The 20,020-nt window shown below is 34.5% G+C and overlaps 1 protein-coding gene across 10 annotated transcripts in view; it reads right to left on the bottom strand.

The window, feature by feature from the left end:
• The window catches only part of LOC111044525, an 89,789-nt gene that overhangs the window by 38,314 nt on the left and 31,455 nt on the right, over positions 1 to 20,020 (bottom strand). For 3 of the 10 annotated variants that reach the window (XM_039432308.1, XM_039432307.1, XM_039432306.1), the window contains one exon: positions 18,155 to 18,644. The exons of 2 other annotated variants lie outside the window; for them this stretch is intronic. In XM_039432308.1, coding sequence (XP_039288242.1) covers positions 18,155 to 18,309 — 155 coding nt within the window. In that variant the 5' untranslated portion in view covers positions 18,310 to 18,644. 5 more of the 10 variants (XM_039432311.1, XM_039432314.1, XM_039432312.1 and 2 more) reach the window with 5 other exon arrangements.

The raw sequence follows: 20,020 nt of genomic DNA, 5'->3' as shown, positions 1-20,020 counted from the left end.
TGAATAGCTTATACCAAGTAATGTCCTAAAATTGAAAACCAGCGTTTTAGGGTGCAAATTAAAACTGTACCTCAGCTTCTATATTGTTATTATAGCTTCATATTATAATAATATTATAGGCTACAAAAATAGTATTTTTATTAAAAATGTTTGAAACTTCACACTTGTTTGAAAAGTTGCAGTAACTAGCATCGTGAAAACACTACTAGCTCATTCGAATCTCTCTATTCCAACATAAAAATGTAGTTTAGTTGAGTTATAAAAAATAAATCAATAGTTCACTAGCATCGAGTAGCATTAGATTCCACACCATATAATAGATTATAGTTCCATAACAACCAAAAATATACTTTCATCATGAGATCGAACCCAGTAAGTTGGCTGTATAGTGAAGTTGAACACGCACTAGGATGTCAACTTGCATCTAATTCCTCAAAATCCAAAAATCGACTATCATTGATCACCTAACATTGTGAACCTACATTTAGCCTACGTTGTCTCTAGTGTAGTTAAACACTGATCAATCTTTGACAATATTCAAAAACCACCTTTGTCTAGCATCAGTCGAGCTTGCAACGTCTACCAGGTACTAGCCCACGTGAACCAACTAGAAAGTATATTAGCATAACTTCAATTAATTTACATTCAAGATTCAACAAATCATGTATGCTACTTTCAATTGAACGAGCGTTAGCGAAGTTCCCACTTTTGACTTACTAGAGCCCAAAGTAGTTTTCTGTCTGTATGTTCGACAAGAACTTTAGAGAGAATTGACCAATCAGCTTCAAATTTTGAATACGAATTCTTCGAACCTTTTAAAAGATCAAGTTTGTTGGACAAAAAAATTGACTCACTCCTTCGTCCTTTTTAAGGATATAAAAATAACATTGAAAGTGCATAAGAAGAAAATTATGTTGATGTACCATTTATTAGTCAGCTGGAATTATTTGTTTCTGTAATCATTGTTCCATTCATTTAGAGTAGTTGATGCTATTATTTGGCAGTTATCACACAGACTGTAAGACTTTATGCGCCGACACATGATTTCAGCTGAATAATTCACAACATTAATTTATAAGTTCTATATTAACTCGCTTCCGTCAACGTCTGCCTGTCTGTAACATACACGTAATTAACACATACACGTGTTCACTAACACTTGATTATCCATATTCAATGTATAGATACCGTACTCATTCATTTCATTTTTTTATCATTTATTAGTACCTTCAAATGTTGAGATCATTGAAACAGTTTAGAGATATCGATGTGTGGGTTTCACCATTAATTTTTCTTTGAAATTCTGTATCGTAATCATGTATCACATGACCACCTTCCCATTTGAAAAATGAAGTTGGACTCAAAATGAAGATGGATTCAAAATGAAGTTGGACCCATATGACGGATACAAGATGGCGGACAAAAGTTTCCATGATAATTTTCACCAACTCTGTATAATATTATAAGTTGCGGATCTCAGAGATCAATACAACAGTTCATGAGCGAGTTCTTCAAACCAGGGGGTCTCTAGTTTTAATCTTCTTATTTACTCATTCGAAAACTATACTAATAACTTAATATTCTAATATACTATACAATAACCAATAACTATAGATATAAATAAATATAGAATAAATAATTGTTTCTTAAATTCCTTTCTTTCAACTCAACTAGTGAACCCTTTTTGTATTTTTGAGTGAGTATTGACTCCGACAACCCACACTCTCATTCGAGATTCAACAGGTGCTCGGCAAACCGAAACAAAGATGACGTCACGTCGGCATCTCTCGTCAATGACCTCATCACCACAAACTGTTCGATTGTTTTTGCTTCGTTCAACCGCCAATAAATCTTAGCAGTTCCTTTTTCAGATTCACCATCTTCGCCACTTAATTATCTATCATCCTCATGTCTCACTTGGCACGCCACCAACTTATTTCCAAGAATTTCCTTCAAAACTGGTCGGTCGGTCGTCGCTACAACAACAAAGTGAATTCGAAATTCAAAATTGAAATTATATAGAATGAATTATTATAAAATTTCATGTTGATATAATGATAAAATCGATTTTTTCTATGAGATTTGTTGGTTGTTATAGAGTTACGACCAACTTGATAATAGAATTTCTCACCTCGACCCATATTGCAATGCACTCTGCTTGGAGGTCAAGGCTTTATTGTAAGAAATCTCGAGTTCCTTATTGCTTTATTTTGTTCATTTTTAAATTTCTTGCTCAAGAAAGCAAAAAATTGGTTTGTTCTTTTTTGTATTTCTTGTTCCTGTATGATATCTTAATATCCAGTAAAGTGGTGTTTTTCAGTTGACCTCCTACCGCAATATAGAAGCTCATTCTGAGAAGAAGATTTAAAACATTCAAGATTTTCGATTCAACATTAATACATTATTATCTGTAATAAATTTCATTGACAATGAATTATTTTCATTCGTTTATCTAATAATCAACAAATCATGGCCATGATTGAGAGGAACAATGTTAAACAAGCGTGAAGTGTGATGTTTTTCAATAAAATTTATAGGAATAATATCATAATTCAAAAAAGGTATATGTATTCCAACTATGATGATATACCGAACGGAGGATGTTTCACTTGGAATACACGCTCATATGAATCTAAATTTTTTTGATCAGTGGATTTTCCCTACTTACAGAACCTAACGACAAAGTCCATAAAACACCTGTTTTCTATTTTCTGTGCTGAATCTGAATAAACACAAATTTATTTAAAATGCGAGTCATTTTAGGAAACTAAAAATGGATACATATTATTGGTAGTTTGTTTACTTATCGGAAGGATATTGTCATTGGCTGAGACAAAATATCCATTTGTTGGGGGGAGCATTCATACTATTCTTGTCTCCCAGCTGTGGTATGAATGCTGCGCCCACAATAATTGGCGTGTCCTGCCTCGACCAATGACATCTATTCACTTTGATGGGTCAGCCAACTACCTATCATACGGCTGGTTTTTTAGTAGTATATCCAGCTACTCCTTGTTTGAGATTTCGATTTATTAGAGATTGATGATAATGTAACAACCGACACTAGTTTTTAGCATTTTCACTAGATGAATAAGTGGTTGTGGAAATTTTCAAGAGTTTAATTCAATATTCACTGAAGTTGTGTAGTATAGTGAATAGTGCATAGTGATTGTTTTTTAGTTCTCCGATTGTCGATCGCGAAGAAAATGCAAAATGAAATAGCTACACACTGATTAGATGATTAGTTTGTGTACGAGAGAAAAAGGATTCCTAGGACACCTAATGTAGTAAATTGTTATTTTTGCTCATCCTAATCGTTGAAATGAAAAAGTAAGGCAGTGGCAGACACAATGATTACTTCAGTGCCTACTATACTTCGTGTAAATCTTCTTCAGACTTGGAGAAATTTGCGGCGCAGAGAAATGGAGGGAGATCAGCCAATTGCAGTGATGGATTGAATCATAGGTGGAAGCGTAGTTGTCAATTTGTCGAATAGAGTCAGTCGTGTCAGTGATTGCAGAGAGGAAATTTCTTAAGTTTAACATGAGCGCTTGAATACTCACTGGAAATTAGAGAACGCTGGCCGATACTCAAAGGCAACATAGCAGCCGTTGAATCCCTGCCACTGTGTGCTTTCTCTGCTGCGCATGTCCATCCCAAGTCGGAAGTTAATTTGAACGAAGTATAGGCTATAGGCTACCCACTGAATTAGATAAACAATTATATTGGAACAGCATAGCTCGGCGTTGTTCAGGTGTTCCAATGCGCGCAATACAAGAATATTTGGAGATGGAGATTCATTATCCTGCATCACATTCAATCAATCAATTCAACACATTCATCAATATAAATATTCATTATGATGTACACGAATGCATCACAATAAAATAAAATAAAAAAATATAATAAGGAGTTGAAACAAAAGCAAAGTACTATAGGTTTACATAGTCATGGCCTTGCAACTTGGATAACTGTGTCAGGTCATTCGATATTTATCTTTTTTTTTAGATTTACATTATATATAATGTGTCACAATTGTAACATTCCAATCCAAGTACATTTTAGTTGACTTTTAAAACTATCCATCTCAGTTTTCGATGTTAAAATTAGTATAGTGATAAAGTAATAACACATTACTTTCAACTAATGACTAAAATACATGAAGAGAAATCGAATGAAAGTGCTTAAAATATGTCTGCTGCCAATGCCACACAAACTCAATTGCTTAGTGTTATTGCGGAACATGCAGTGCACTTCCGGAAAGCTATCGGTCCCAAATTTCAAAATTTCAACACAACTCTCATCATTCGAGTCCAATCCAAACAAAAACAGATCACTCTATCCGCGTTCAAGAGCGTCCGGTTCTATTCGCACACCAACCGAGAATTGACGACCTTCTTAAAATAGAAATGGAGGCTGTCAACTTTCAACCGACACTCAGAATGCCATCGGCTGCTAACTGCTCCTCAGTCCGACACTTGGATTATCCACCAGCACTTCTTTGTTGATTCTTTCAGGCTGCCATACATAATTAGATCCAGAATATTTTTGGAGTCGACCAAAATGTCAATACTTTCGAACACAAAAATACATCTGAAATATTTATGGTACTGAGCATATAAAATATGCTACTCTAGCATATTTTCTAGTCATTTGAGGAATATTTTCAAAAAGTGGTTTTGAAAACAAGTGAGATTTATGACACGATTGCATTCGAAAACATAATATTTTGTGAGGTATCCTGGAGCAAGCAAATAGAATATAATGATCAGTTTTGATAATATAATAGAATAATATTACTCATTTATTTAACCAAGCACTGCAATCATGGAAAGAGAAAACAAACGTTAAGTTCTCAGATTTTGTGGAATGAACACATGAAGCGACATTGAAACATTGATATCGATTGAACAAAGTACTCAATAATACGTGAATAAGGAATACAAATGATTTGATTTCGAAAGGATTTGAAGATTTCTCATAAATTTGAGCCCGCAGATAAATTATTCAAATTTAAGCCCCTTCAAGTTTTCTCACTGATCGGAAACGACATCGATAAATATTTTTTTAGCAAACCTAGTATCCTATCAACCTATCTAATTAAAAGGAACAAATCCGGCACACTGTCATCCTACACATCACAAATAAAAATTTGAAACACAAACGTTGACGCCAAACACCACCTGTCGATGAACTTAAAACGCGCTTACCTCTGACGTCACTGAGCTAAGTATCGCCAAGTTGGCGACTAAGTCCGTCGCTGTCAAGTCCGTTCAGCTGAGAGTCGTTGGAACAGCGAACAGCACTCCGACTTTATTTCAAACAGAACCCGATTCATCATCAGATTCAAAAACTAAAACTAAATATAAGAATTTGAATGTTGAAGCGAACTAAACTAGCATACGCTAACTAATAACTAAACAACACGAACGGAGATCGCGAACTAAAGGCGAGATGGAACTACCTCGCGAACTGCTAACTACTACTTGTTGTTAGACGAGCGGACAAACGCGCACTGAACAGTGAACACTGAACGCCACTAACTTGTCTAGCCGCTGAAACGTCCTTCTGTCACTATACTGCGTTTAGTAAGAGGGGAGTAAAGCAGTCTGTCACTGTACTGTGTTTAGTCGGTGCCTCCACCAGGAGAGGGAGCGAATTAGAAAAAGACAGAGATTCAAATATAGAGTGAGAAAGAGTGAATAGGGGGAGAGAGAGGATGTAATAAAAAATGAGAGAGAGAGGGACAATGAGAGAAAGAATAACGAGTTGGAGGAGATCGTCTGAACCAATGGATAATGCAGTCACTGCAGACATGACCTAGCTTCATCAAAGATGAACAAGACTGTAAATACGGAAATTGAGACCGCCTATTTATTGTCTCTCAAAACAATAACATTGTGCACAATGTTTGATTGGCTGTTTCGAGTTGTTAGGATTGTAGAAAAGACCCAGGAAGATCATCAGACTGTGCAAAATTAGACACTTCTCGTTTCTATTTTTGCAAATCTCAAACTGAAAATGTTCTGTAATCTGCACTAATTCTTGAAGCATCATTTTTTCAAGCTTGAATAATCAACACATTTCCATTATTTTATTCAATATAAATAAATATACAGTTATTTTCATTCATACAAATACTTGTTACAGCTTTAATGTATTAGTTCATCCATCCGTCCTTCATTTCAGTGATCGAATTATTTATTGAACTCTCTCTACAGTCCTATAGCCTAGTCCTCTAAAGGTCTAGAGGCTCTGACAGTAAGTTACTTTCTGTTACATATTATTTTATTAGTATTAGTTATTCCATTATTTAATAATGATATACCAGTACTTTCATATACAGAAACCTGAAGTATAATGTACGATTGAGGGTTTTCATTTGCCATGAATTGTTGTTGTATTATTTGTCAACGTCTGTATAAGTCAACAAATTAATCAGCACAGTTGAGTTAACTCAGAGTATCATTTCAAAAAATATTAAACAACATTTTATTGAAAACACTGAATATGTGATATTGTGGAATATGGAGATAGATATTCTAAAAGAAAAGAGTTACGAAATTCAATCTGTAATTGAAACATATTTGGCACAATGCAGTAATCAGAAGAAGAAGGTTTATTGGCCAAAGTAGTTTGTACATTGTTGAACAAAAAACTCTACTTGAAAATTAAGATTTCTCTTCAATTAAAGTTCTGTAGCTGTACTATTACTTTAGCAATACTATGATAATGTATTAAGGTATTATTATGCTAATATATGCATATTCCCTTTCATTTCATCTGATGACTTCTTTCACAATATTACAGTTGTTCATCTTATATTTTTCAGTCCCTCTGTAGATTTAATTTGCTGTCTGTAAGAATTTTAGCAATAAATTTTAAAACTGAGAAGTGTCCTTATATTACGAAAACAACTATTACTGTAATGATATTGCCAAAATATTCACAAAATAATCTCTGACCTTTCAGTATTAGTTACTTGATATTATTTATTCCTATTGAGTCCTTCATTAGAAAAATGAATTATGATTACGTGAATAATATTGGCTACATCATAACAAAAATATATTCCTTCTTTGTAACAAGTGTTGCTAGAGGAATCTAAAGAAAACCTTTACAAGCCAAGACCTCATGCTGTTTCCAATTCACACAAGTAACCAAATCCTTACCGCTAATTTTAAATTACGAAAAATTCCTCACATATCACGAAGGTCCACACTTCTCCTAGTTCCACACTCCAGGACTTCACTGCTTCAGTAACTTCCAACTTCTAAATTAGATAAAATAAACCACAACTTTGGGTACCACCAAGCGCAGGCCCACCACAACTTTGAAACACCACAACTTTAGGTCTACGAGACACAACTTAGAGCTTCTCCACGACCCACAACTCTCAAACACCCGCAGAGAAGATACCACAAGAACTAAGCGTCATCAGACAGGCGGCCACATATTATATTGTCATGATAACGAGCCCAGATATCAAGAGCAGCCATGGGTAGTACATAAAAACGAGAAGAAGTTCGTGGGTTGTGAGCTGACCACGAGAATCTGTGGGCGGTCCGGCTGACATCGTCATAAGAACTTATTACATACTGGAGTAATGCGTGGTCTCCCACCAAACAGAAGTAAATAAGTGAAAGAGTATATAAAATTTAGTAAATATACTACAGAGCTTCTATAGTATAAGCAAAGGCATAGAACGACAATGCACATACAAAATACGCAAGTAAATAAATGAGAGTAGGTAATATATATATATATACTGGAGAGCCTCTTGTAAATGCACGTGCAAGCAAAGTGTGGGATTCCTCAAAGGTTTGAGCCAGTGACGTAGACCACATTAAAATTCGAATGGTAAGGATCTGACGAGAGAAAGGACGATGAGGTAAGCACGTTTCCTTTGTCGTCCACTTCGATTTGATAGTTGTTCGACTCGTATTGTTGCAATTTTAAATAATGCATTTGCATATTGTACTTTTGCCGTACTCTGAAATCATCTTCAATATTTATTTGTCATCATTATTGTTATTAGCATCATGAAGCGGATATCAGCGTCAGAGCATCAGAATAAAAAATTTTTATCATGATTCAATCATCATTCATGAATCGAAATGAAAAATTTCAATCAATGGGTAAATGACATCGATAAATATTTTTTTAGCAAACCTAGTATCCTATCACCCTATCTAATTAAAAGGAACAAATCCGGCACACTGTCATCCTACACATCACAAATAAAAATTTGAAACACAAACGTTGACGCCAAACACCACCTGTCGATGAACTTAAAACGCGCTTACCTCTGACGTCACTGAGCTAAGTATCGCCAAGTTGGCGACTAAGTCCGTCGCTGTCAAGTCCGTTCAGCTGAGAGTCGTTGGAACAGCGAACAGCACTCCGACTTTATTTCAAACACAACCCGATTCATCATCAGATTCAAAAACTAAATATAAGAATTTAAATGTTGAAGCGAACTAAACTAGCATACGCTAACTAATAACTAAACAACACGAACGGAGATCGCGAACTAAAGGCGAGATGGAACTACCTCGCGAACTGCTAACTACTACTTGTTGTTAGACGAGCGGACAAACGCGCACTGAACAGTGAACACTGAACGCCACTAACTTGTCTAGCCGCTGAAACGTCCTTCTGTCACTATACTGCGTTTAGTAAGAGGGGAGTAAAGCAGTCTGTCACTGTACTGTGTTTAGTCGGTGCCTCCACCAGGAGAGGGAGTGAATTAGAAAAAGACAGAGATTCAAATATAGAGTGAGAAAGAGTGAAAAGGGGGAGAGAGAGGATGTAATAAAAAGTGAGAGAGAGAGACAGTGAGAGAAAGAATAACGAGTTGGAGGAGATCGTCTGAACCAATGGATAATGCAGTCACTGCAGACATGACCTAGCTTCATCAAAGATGAACAAGACTGTAAATACGGAAATTGAGACCGCCTATTTATTGTCTCTCAAAACAATAACATTGTGCACAATGTTTGATTGGCTGTTTGCGAGTTGTTAGGATTGTAGAAAAGAGAAAAGACCCAGGAAGATCATCAGACTGTGCAAAATTAGACACTTCTCGTTTCTATTTTTGCAAATCTCAAACTGAAAATGTTCTATAATCTGCACTAATTCTTGAAGCATCATTTTTCTCAAGCTTGAATAATCAACACATTTCCATTATTTTATTCAATATAAATAAATATACAGTTATTTTCATTCATACAAATACTTGTTACAGCTTTAATGTATTAGTTCATTAATTAGTTCATTAGTTAATTCATTTCAGTGATCGAATTATTTATTGAACTCTTTCTCTACAGTCCTATAGCCTAGTCCTCTAAAGGTCTAGAGGCTCTGACAGTAAGTTACTTTCTGTTACATATTATTTTATTAGTATTAGTTATTCCATTATTTAATAATGATATACCAGTACTTTCATATACAGAAACCTGAAGTATAATGTACGATTGAGGGTTTTCATTTGCCATGAATTGTTGTTGTATTATTTGTCAACGTCTGTATAAGTCAACAAATTAATCAGCACAGTTGAGTTAACTCAGAGTATCATTTCAAAAAATATTAAACAACATTTTATTGAAAACACTGAATATGTGATATTGTGGAATATGGAGATAGATATTCTAAAAGAAAAGAGTTACGAAATTCAATCTGTAATTGAAACATATTTGGCACAATGCAGTAATCAGAAGAAGAAGGTTTATTGGCCAAAGTAGTTTGTACATTGTTGAACAAAAAACTCTACTTGAAAATTAAGATTTCTCTTCAATTAAAGTTCTGTAGCTGTACTATTACTTTAGCAATACTATGATAATGTATTAAGGTATTATTATGCTAATATATGCATATTCCCTTTCATTTCATCTGATGACTTCTTTCACAATATTACAGTTGTTCATCTTATATTTTTCAGTCCCTCTGTAGATTTAATTTGCTGTCTGTAAGAATTTTAGCAATAAATTTTAAAACTGAGAAGTGTCCTTATATTACGAAAACAACTATTACTGTAATGATATTGCCAAAATATTCACAAAATAATCACTGACCTTTCAGTATTAGTTACTTGATATTATTTATTCCTATTGAGTTCCTTCATTAGAAAAATGAATTATGATTACGTGAATAATATTGGCTACATCATAACAAAAATATATTCCTTCTTTGTAACAAGTGTTGCTAGAGGAATCTAAAGAAAACCTTTACAAGCCAAGACCTCATGCTGTTTCCAATTCACACAAGTAACCAAATCCTTACCGCTAATTTTAAATTACGAAAAATTCCTCACATATCACGAAGGTCCCCACTTCTCCTAGTTCCACACTCCAGGACTTCACTGCTTCAGTAACTTCCAACTTCTAAATTAGATAAAATAAACCACAACTTTGGGTACCACCAAGCGCAGGCGCACCACAACTTTGAAACACCACAACTTTAGGTCTACGAGACACAACTTAGAGCTTCTCCACGACCCACAACTCTCAAACACCCGCAGAGAAGATACCACAAGAACTAAGCGTCATCAGACAGGCGGCCACATATTATATTGTCATGATAACGAGCCCAGATATCAAGAGCAGCCATGGGTAGTACATAAAAACGAGAAGAAGTTCGTGGGTTGTGAGTTGACCACGAGAATCTGTGGGCGGTCCGGCTGACATCGTCATAAGAACTTATTACATACTGGAGTAATGCGTGGTCTCCCACCAAACAGAAGTAAATAAGTGAAAGAGTATATAAAATTTAGTAAATATACTACAGAGCTTCTATAGTATAAGCAAAGGCATAGAACGACAATGCACATACAAAATACGCAAGTAAATAAATGAGAGTAGGTAATATATATATATATACTGGAGAGCCTCTTGTAAATGCACGTGCAAGCAAAGTGTGGGATTCCTCAAAGGTTTGAGCCAGTGACGTAGACCACATTAAAATTCGAATGGTAAGGATCTGACGAGAGAAAGGACGATGAGGTAAGCACGTTTCCTTTGTCGTCCACTTCGATTTGATAGTTGTTCGATTCGTATAGTTGCAATTTTAAATAATGCATTTGCATATTGTACTTTTGCCGTACTCTGAAATCATCTTCAATATTTATTTGTCATCATTATTGTTATTAGCATCATGAAGCGGATATCAGCGTCAGAGCATCAGAATAAAAAAATGTTTATCATGATTCAATCATCATTCATGAATCGAAATAAAAAATTTCAATCAATGGGTAAATGAAATTATTAAAATAATTTTCACCAGAAGGTATTCAAAATTTCGTCATCATCTACTTTCTAAAATCAATCATCCTCAATGCCAGTGTTTTGTCACTATCAGAATCAAATCAGAAGTATCAAAGAATCATTTCTGAAAAGACTGATTGCATCAGTGCATCAAGATCAATTCATCATCATCAACCTTTACCATTAATCACCATTAGTACTGCTATATTCTCTTTCAGTAGATTTCTGAATATATTGAAAGAAATTAGCTCGATCTTAGAAATTATATCTTGAAGATTTGGATATCTTGAATTCCCATCATTTCCTGCTGGAGCTCATTCTTCAATTTTCTATTATTTGCTGTGTGATAAGTTCTTCAAAAATACAGGCAATTGTCAGTCAATTTAGCAGACAGATACACGATCGAAAAGCAAGATACCAAAATCTAAATTTTTATTCATAAAATTGAACAGTGATTCTGTATTTAAGAGAGCGAACAAAATTAAAAAAAGAATTTTCAAAACATTTTGCCGATCACTTAAGAAAACTGTAACGCATTCTCATACATTTTCAACCCACAAGCAATATCTTGAGTCAAAATCTCGCTACACATTGAATGTCGGCGAAAATTTATGTTAAAATGTCAAAAACGTCCAAGTCTCAAAATTCCACACGACTTGTAACGATGGAAGAGATAATCAAAGCCTACAAGTAGGTAGGTGTTTTTATTCTCACCTGCTTGGACAATAAAATCGATTATGCTCAATCAAGTGGTTCGGAATCCAGTTTTGAACCAATTTCAACCGTGCCTGCGTTGGAAGATTTCTATTTGACCGTGGGCATCGTGAAAAATATATACTCAATATGTGGATGAAGAATAGAGAAAATCAGATAAATATAAATATTCAAGTTGGGAAAAAGTCGTGCTATATATTTTGGTCGTAGGCAGAACGACTACTGTAACTACACTTGACGCTAATTGTTATACATTTTATATGAAAAATATATCTGTGGATGAATAATTGATAAATATATGTATAAAGTGAATGTTTAAAAACATATGTAAATGAGGAAATCCGACATATATATGGATATATATTAGGAGCGTAGGCAGGACTACTGTAACTAAATTTGAAGCTAATTATTATAGTTTGATAGAGCTGAATACTCTAGTATTATGATCGTTGAAATTTAAAGTAGCACATTATCCTTCCAAACTGAAACACGACGAATATCAAACACGAGACAGAACAGACCTCTGAACAGATTAATTATTTAAATGGAGCAATAGATTGTGAACAAATGATAGCTGCACACTTCACAGCTTGCGGTCCTATTACTTGACTGTCTGTACTGTCTATAAATATCATGTACTGAGAGGTATTTTAAGTTCAAGTCGAATTTGAACTGCACTCAAGTGTTCCAATGGGATAATGTGGGTGGAGTAATTGAGGGACGAATTTATTTAGTACTTATTTAAATGCAATTTACTTTTTGAAAATATTAAATAGTGAAAATACAAAAAACGAAGGGTAAATAGAATAGTCATGGTTTAGACCAGAAGCTATGTATAGGTTCACGGTTTCTCTTTATTCCAATAGAGAGATCAGAAAAATATATTTTATAATCAGATAAGAGAAAACAGATAGGTTTACGACACTTTTGCAATTTTGTAAGAATTGTAATTACATATAGATAGTTCTTCCGAAGATGGTGCATTTAGCTGGAAGGCGTTCACATCTCAATTTTAAAATGAAAAAATCTCATTGCCTGTCCTGAGTAGGCCTACTTATTAGCATAATTATAATGTATTAATTCAATAATGTATGAATAGAAAGATCAAATTGTTGATATAAGCCGTGAGAAACACAACAGTGAAGTTTTTTTGAAGAAAGATTCAATAATTTTGATAAGACTGCATTAGCATCAATAATTCAAAATCCATTTTTCGATAAGAGGTTTGTGTAGGACGCCAATTTGCATAGGACTTGGACTTTGAAGATGAGATAAGCAGTAAAAAATCATTTTGCAAATCTGCATAGATGTAAAGATACATAGATCAAATAAAACATAGAACAGTTGATAAAAATATAATTGACCTCACTTCAATCTAGGTAGGATGGTTAGTAAACACTGTAATAATGAAAGAATGAACTTGTCCCTCATTATCCATATATTTCTCACGCAAGTCTGGTGCGGCCGTAACTGCCATAAGGCATCATAAATTTGTGATTTACAATATTAAAATACGAGTTGTTTCAACAAAATTAATGTACTGTTACAGGCTAATGTCCTCTTCCCAGAAGACATGATAGCAGCTACTTCAATTACTGAATAAGATTTCATTAATATTTAACGTATTATATACAGCTGATTGATGAACAGTGTGAAAACCAGAACTAGTTTCCTATTGATTTAGTAAAATAGTCGTGATAATTTAAAATTCTTTTCTCATTTATGAAATACAATATTTTTTTATGAAATACAATATTTTTTATGAATACCAGTGCTTTAGTAGTGATTCTTGACCATACATTGGTAAATGAAGAACAGAAAAGTGAGATAAAATTTTTCGATTTAACTCACCCCCAATACCACTCCCTCAACCTAATAAGCACTAAAATATTTTATAATTTGATTGACCTAGTGAACGATATCAATGTAAGGGTTGTTGAATTTGGACAGAGAAAAACAGTAAGTATATTATGTTTGAAGATTTGAAGAAGGGATTTAAATTGAATTTTGCGTTTTCTAAACGGCCCTCTTCACATGATACAACTGCGACAACAGCTGCTAAACATTTCTAGCTGAAAGCCAGCAAAAAGCAGGTCAAGTACAGGTCTAAAAAGCAGTAACCGACCATTTCCCTATTCCCTATAATATCGTGCTGCTGTCAGTAGATTATTGAAACTACCGACATTGATAATGAAGGTCAGCTAAGAATTGAGAAGATCTGATAATTGACAATAACTTATGTTGTGTTTACAAGACAGTCGTTGAGAATCCATTGACCTCCAGATGGATAGCATTGGTTTTGGTTTCAAAATTAATCCAATAACACTTGAATAGCTCTTTATTCAAAGCTCATTTATCCCCTTTTTTATATTAAATTTGTATATTTGCAAATAATTGTATATTTTCACATAAATAAATTACAAAAAATATAGGGAATTTAAAAATACATAGTCAATTAGAATTTGAAAACACAGTTGTCTACAAAATTATTGTTTGGACAGAACAATTATATTATTTTTTAATTTTAGAACATTGCCTAGAAAACTGAGGAGGCATGAAAATAGAGGAAAATTATTAATTGTTCGTGCAATAAATTAGTATTCACGTTATATTCATTAAATATAAACTGGGATAATTTTAAATTGTTATTATTAACAACTATCCATTTCAAAATTTGTAAAAAGTACTAAATCAAAGGTATAACCATGGCCATCTATAGTTCTATAGTACACTATAGATGGTCATGGTGTAACCAAAGACAAATAGATTATCAAGAAAAATTACTTTTTTCCTATTTCAAATTAAACCCAGTAATGTAGTACAAAAGATTAGATTTTGCAAATTGAATTAAAGGGAAAAATCTAAAAATGTTCTACTATAATAATAATAATAATAATATCGAGTGACCTGGCTGGCTCAGGTCTGATGTCAGAGTTTTCAGGTTGCAATTGATCAATTTCAGGGCCTCTGACATGACCTAACGACTGCTTTTTAGGCATGTTCTACAAGGCCACTGCATCAATATAACTTTCTTCAGCAGGGCTAGTGATGAGCTCAATAGACTACATGGATGAAACATTGTTCAAATAATGTAATAAGGTCACGACTTATATCCAGAATTAGATGAAACAAATTTAAATTGACACAACAGTAACTCAGTTCGCTACAGCATTGTCAATTGCATCTCTCAGTTCAGTGATAGTTTAAACATCAAGCAACAAAATCTAGTGTAAATGAAGCCATTTGATTGTCAGTTGGTTAACCTATAAGATCTGCCATTGGCCGACACATTTCACTTCTTATGAATGTCCCATCACAAAGTAAATATATTTAAAGATTATTTGACAGAATGCTATTAAGTAGATGAAAACGAAAAAGGATGGAAGAGCTATTAACTGCACACTTCATGAACAATCTTTGTATGGAGAAAAAGTCCCTAATTGACAAATAAATTTGATACCAACAACTTACACTTTTTTCAAGGGCGATCGAATGAAAAACTCCATATTAATTTCCTATCGAGAAGTGCCCTGCTCCAAACTACCAAACAATATCATAGCCTAGGCGTTACTGAGCATGAGTCATACTTTTCAAGTCATGCATGGTTATTGGGGAGCGTTCCACAGATAATAGCATCACTCTATCATCACGAAAAAATTGTCTAACGCAAGATTGTCACTTGATAATAGCTGGGGCGTTGACAATATTGTAATACTGGAAATGTGATTGAAGAAGAGCATTGTGCAATTATTGTTGGGGCCTAAAATCTACCTATTAGATCTGCTCTACCTGATGTTATCAAGCCCAAGTGTCATTGACTGTGGAAAAATTATCGCGAATTTTATTGTCATGAGTCAGTCAAAAAGTATTTTGAAAATTAGTTTTTGTTTGATCTTTGATGTTAATAGATTTGTTTACTAGTCGTAGTAGTCGAACATATCAGTTAAAGTATGAAGAGGATGATAAGAAGAAAGAAGGAGGGAGGGTGAGTGAGGGAGTGAAAAGGAGGAGAGGAAGAATATGGAGGATAATATAAAGAGGAGGAGTAAGAGAAGGAGGAAAAGAAAGAGTTGTTGATGATTGGACAATAAGATGAGTTATCAAGGGTTAGGAATTGATCTAGATTGATACTACGAATAACAAAAAGAAGACCGCCTTATACTGAAAATATAACAATGAAGACCACACCCCATTAATTTATTGCAAAAATTTACGATAAATATAAGTGAAAAATAAGTATATACTCAACTAACATTCGAAAAATGAGTTCATCACCAGAAATTACTGTGCAGATAAAATGTTGTGATAAAAAATTACGTCGTAGAGGAGATTACAGAGCAATTTCTCATACATTCTGATAAGACGTTATTTATTGTCCATAATCCTATGTAGAGGTCACAAAATATTTCATAAATTTCTTGAAAGTTAGCAATGGCAATGTTTCAGTAAGTGATGCAATGTAACCTAAAATATGACGACTGAGCCACAATCCAAACAGAATTATATTCACAAAAAAAGAATTTCAAAGACAACACTCATACTATGTACCTGAAATCTGATGATACTCAAAATTCTCAAGTATTACCTCTTTTCCCTCGGATGTAAAGTAAGTACTGGAAGTGACCAAATTTGAATAACTCTAATTGAGCTTATGCGTCCAACATCTTAGCCTCTGCCATTGGAGACAAAGCATTATTGTTTATTGTTTTTGAATGGACCGATTCAAGGTCCAAAGGTTCAAAGAACCCCACACGTCAACCGAAGCTTATTGTGTTCCCAAGTAGTATGTTAGTTGAGCAAACCAATACTTGTGTCCTTTACAAGAACCAGGAGTTTTTCCCTATACTAACATCCCATTCATCACCTGGTTGCTTGTCGCAATCCAGTGCGATATGCTTGGCAGTCTCTTCAGACTGATTAGTCCTCGTGACCTACGTGAGTTCCACTCCTGGCCTTCTTTGAAGGTCCTTCCGCTGAGGAAGGGGTGGCCAAGTTGCCTCTAGGGCGCCCGGCGTCCGGCCACCCTCGACTCAGCCTCTTGACCCACATTTGTGCCTGGAGTTTCACCCATCTCTGGTCTCTTGGGTTTTTCTTTTTGCCCCTCCGAAACTCTGCAGGGTCAAAAGCCTCACCTCTCCCAAGAAGTTTTGCTTGAATGGCCGCCCTTCTTTGAGCAGTGGTGAGTTTTGGCCACTCCACCCATAAACTCGTGACCTACGTGAGTTCCACTCCTGGCTTTTTTGTAGGTCCTTCCCCTGATGGAGGGGTCGCCAAATTGCCTCTAGGGCACCTGGTCACCCTCGACTCAGCCTCTTGACCTACATTTGTGCCTGGATTTTCACCCATCTCTGGTCTCTTGGGTTTTTCTTTTTGCCCCTCCGAGACTGCCCTGATGGGGCAAATCCCGTGGGATTGAAGGCAAAGCAACTTCTGGAGTTGCCTTGGGGTCCCTTTTAGTCGCCTCCTACGACAAGTAGAGATACTGTGGGTGAATTCTGGTTTTCAACACATTCTTGAGTACGATGTTTGACTCAAAGCACCCCCAACCCACAAGGGGCGAGACTAAGCATACTTCTTACTTCTAAATGTTGATGTTGGAGAAAGGTTTTTGATGCAAATAATCAAGATTATTCTTTCAAGAAAAGTATCGACTTAGATACTCCCCTCAGGCACCAAAAAATTAAAACGTTAGTCTGTAGATTCACAGATTTGAGAGAGTGGAGCCCTTGTTTTTGAAATACACGAAAAATTAACAGAAATCTACTAGCACCGTATTTATGAATGATTCTTGAGAATAATCAATCAAGCAAGGCTTAAGCTGGGTTTACACCAAAGTTATTAACAAAATGTTAATAACTTAATCATTATAGATTCTATTAGATTGAACGGAACTTGACAAACACATATGTTCATCATGTGTATGATAAGTAATGTTCAAACTAATAGAATCTATATGAATTAAGTTATTAACATTTTGTTATTAACTTTGGTGTAAACGCAGCTTTAGATGCCCTGCAACCAAAATCTAGGTTATTTTTTTCTGGTTTCTAGGCAAACAATTCTCATTTGGTCAATTATGACCTTAAAAATCGTTTTCAAATGCCATCTTTCCAGCTATAAAATTTATGAAAAATTTATAAATAAATTTGAAATACTTGATATAGAAAAATGATTATTACCTGGCTATCCTGGCCGACCTCCGAGTGTTTGTTCTTGGTTGCCATGACGACGAAGATGCAGAAGGTATTGCATTGCGACTGCGCAATGACATCATTTTTCTGGTGGTTATTTTTCCAGACACTGTGCCAATACTGTTATGAAGGTTCTCCATCATTCACAAATCTTCTAGATGACCGAAATTGACGACATGAACAATCAGAAAACCCGCGGAAAATGTTGTTATGTGATGCTCAATCTTAACTACCGCTCGTTGTAACAATACATTATCACTTTTTCACTCATTTTACAATACAAAAACCCTTCTATCACAAAATAATAATAAGCTGACTGAATACTGATAATTTTGATTCGCCACGTATGTAGGAGAGATTTGACATTTCCGAAAAGATTTGATTCAAAATTCAACTTTCCTTTTTGAGTTATTATAGAAGTTGCTGAACGTAAATGGTGCCAATAGTATTCTATTTTCGATAGGTGACTGGGTGCTTTCTGAAACAAAATAAAATAAAAAAATGTAGAAGAAATCATACAAAAATAATAACAAATGAAACAATAAAATTAAATATGTAAAATAAACAAACCATAACAAACTTTCGAAGAAAATTTCGCAATAGTCATTAATTGTAGACTATTTATTGGAGGAAATGTAAATGCCAATGTAAATAATGGAAATAAAAGCAGAAGAATAAAATCACCATCGTATGCTTTTCATTGGGGAGAGTACCAATGGTTGTTCGAACTCCCACGAAAAATAGAATGACAAGCGATTTAACGAAATTATAAAATAGTGTCGCTTATAATAAGTCGATTATCAATGATAAATTGGAAGTGTATGGAACAAAGATGTTTGCAACTTGTTTACAACAAGAGGCTAAAATTAATTTGTAGGTTCTCATAAGAACTGGTCGATACAGGGTTAGAGTCAGGGTTAGGTAAGCTACGGAAGGTACGGAACAAACAGGTACTCTTAACATTTTAATAAATAAAATTAATTCAAATTGTGTTCAAATCGAACAAAATTTTAAATGTTAAATATTTCAATTATTGCAGTAAACAATTTTTGAACGAAAATCCAAATTAAATGCTGTAAATCACCCCGAAGACTTCTGATACTGCAAATATTGACAACAGGGTAAACAGCTAGATGGAAATTCGATAAGCGCTAATATTCAAAAATTTTTTGTACGCCCGGAAACAATTTTTATCATACAAAATTCACACCCCAAAATTTAACAAAACTTTCAACAGAAATGACATCAGATTATAACATCAGTGGTCAGATTACAAGAGATGATCTATGGAGTCGTCATAGCTTATCCAGAAATATTATATAACGCCGTGGGAGACATAAAAAAATCTACTCTCATAAGATGATGAGATGAAAAAGTGATGTAGGCGCCACACCATGACACACAGATTCAACCGAAATATTACCCAGAGAGATGAGGTATTGGCAGGATAGAATACGTCATTCCAATAAAAGGACATGATGATATAAATTATCGTATATACATTGGAGATGTTTCAAGTGTATAGATGTATAGACATAAGGAAAGTTATGAGCTTGATGTCATTCTCGTTCAATTGCAGTCTAGTGTACCCGTCTACAGAAGAGCAATAAGGTTGATGTCATCCTGCTACATAAACTTGGAGAACCACTGAGAAAACAATAAGATGCCGTGTATAGTAGACATTTATTTTCCCAGCCAGACAGATGAATCAATCAAAGATCACTGACCTGTATGACTGTTATTTATTGAGAAAAATCGAAGATCTCTTATTGCTGGAAAATATTACGTGAAAAACTATAAATAGATCTTTACAACCGACTATTATGTAGGCGTGCTGAATTGAAAATAAAAATT

The sequence above is a fragment of the Nilaparvata lugens genome, chromosome 7 (genome assembly GCF_014356525.2).
Source record: "Nilaparvata lugens isolate BPH chromosome 7, ASM1435652v1, whole genome shotgun sequence".
NCBI classification, from domain to species: Eukaryota; Metazoa; Arthropoda; class Insecta; order Hemiptera; family Delphacidae; genus Nilaparvata; species Nilaparvata lugens.
Note: the sequence above shows the minus strand (reverse complement) of the source record. Positions and strands in the feature narration are given on the sequence as shown.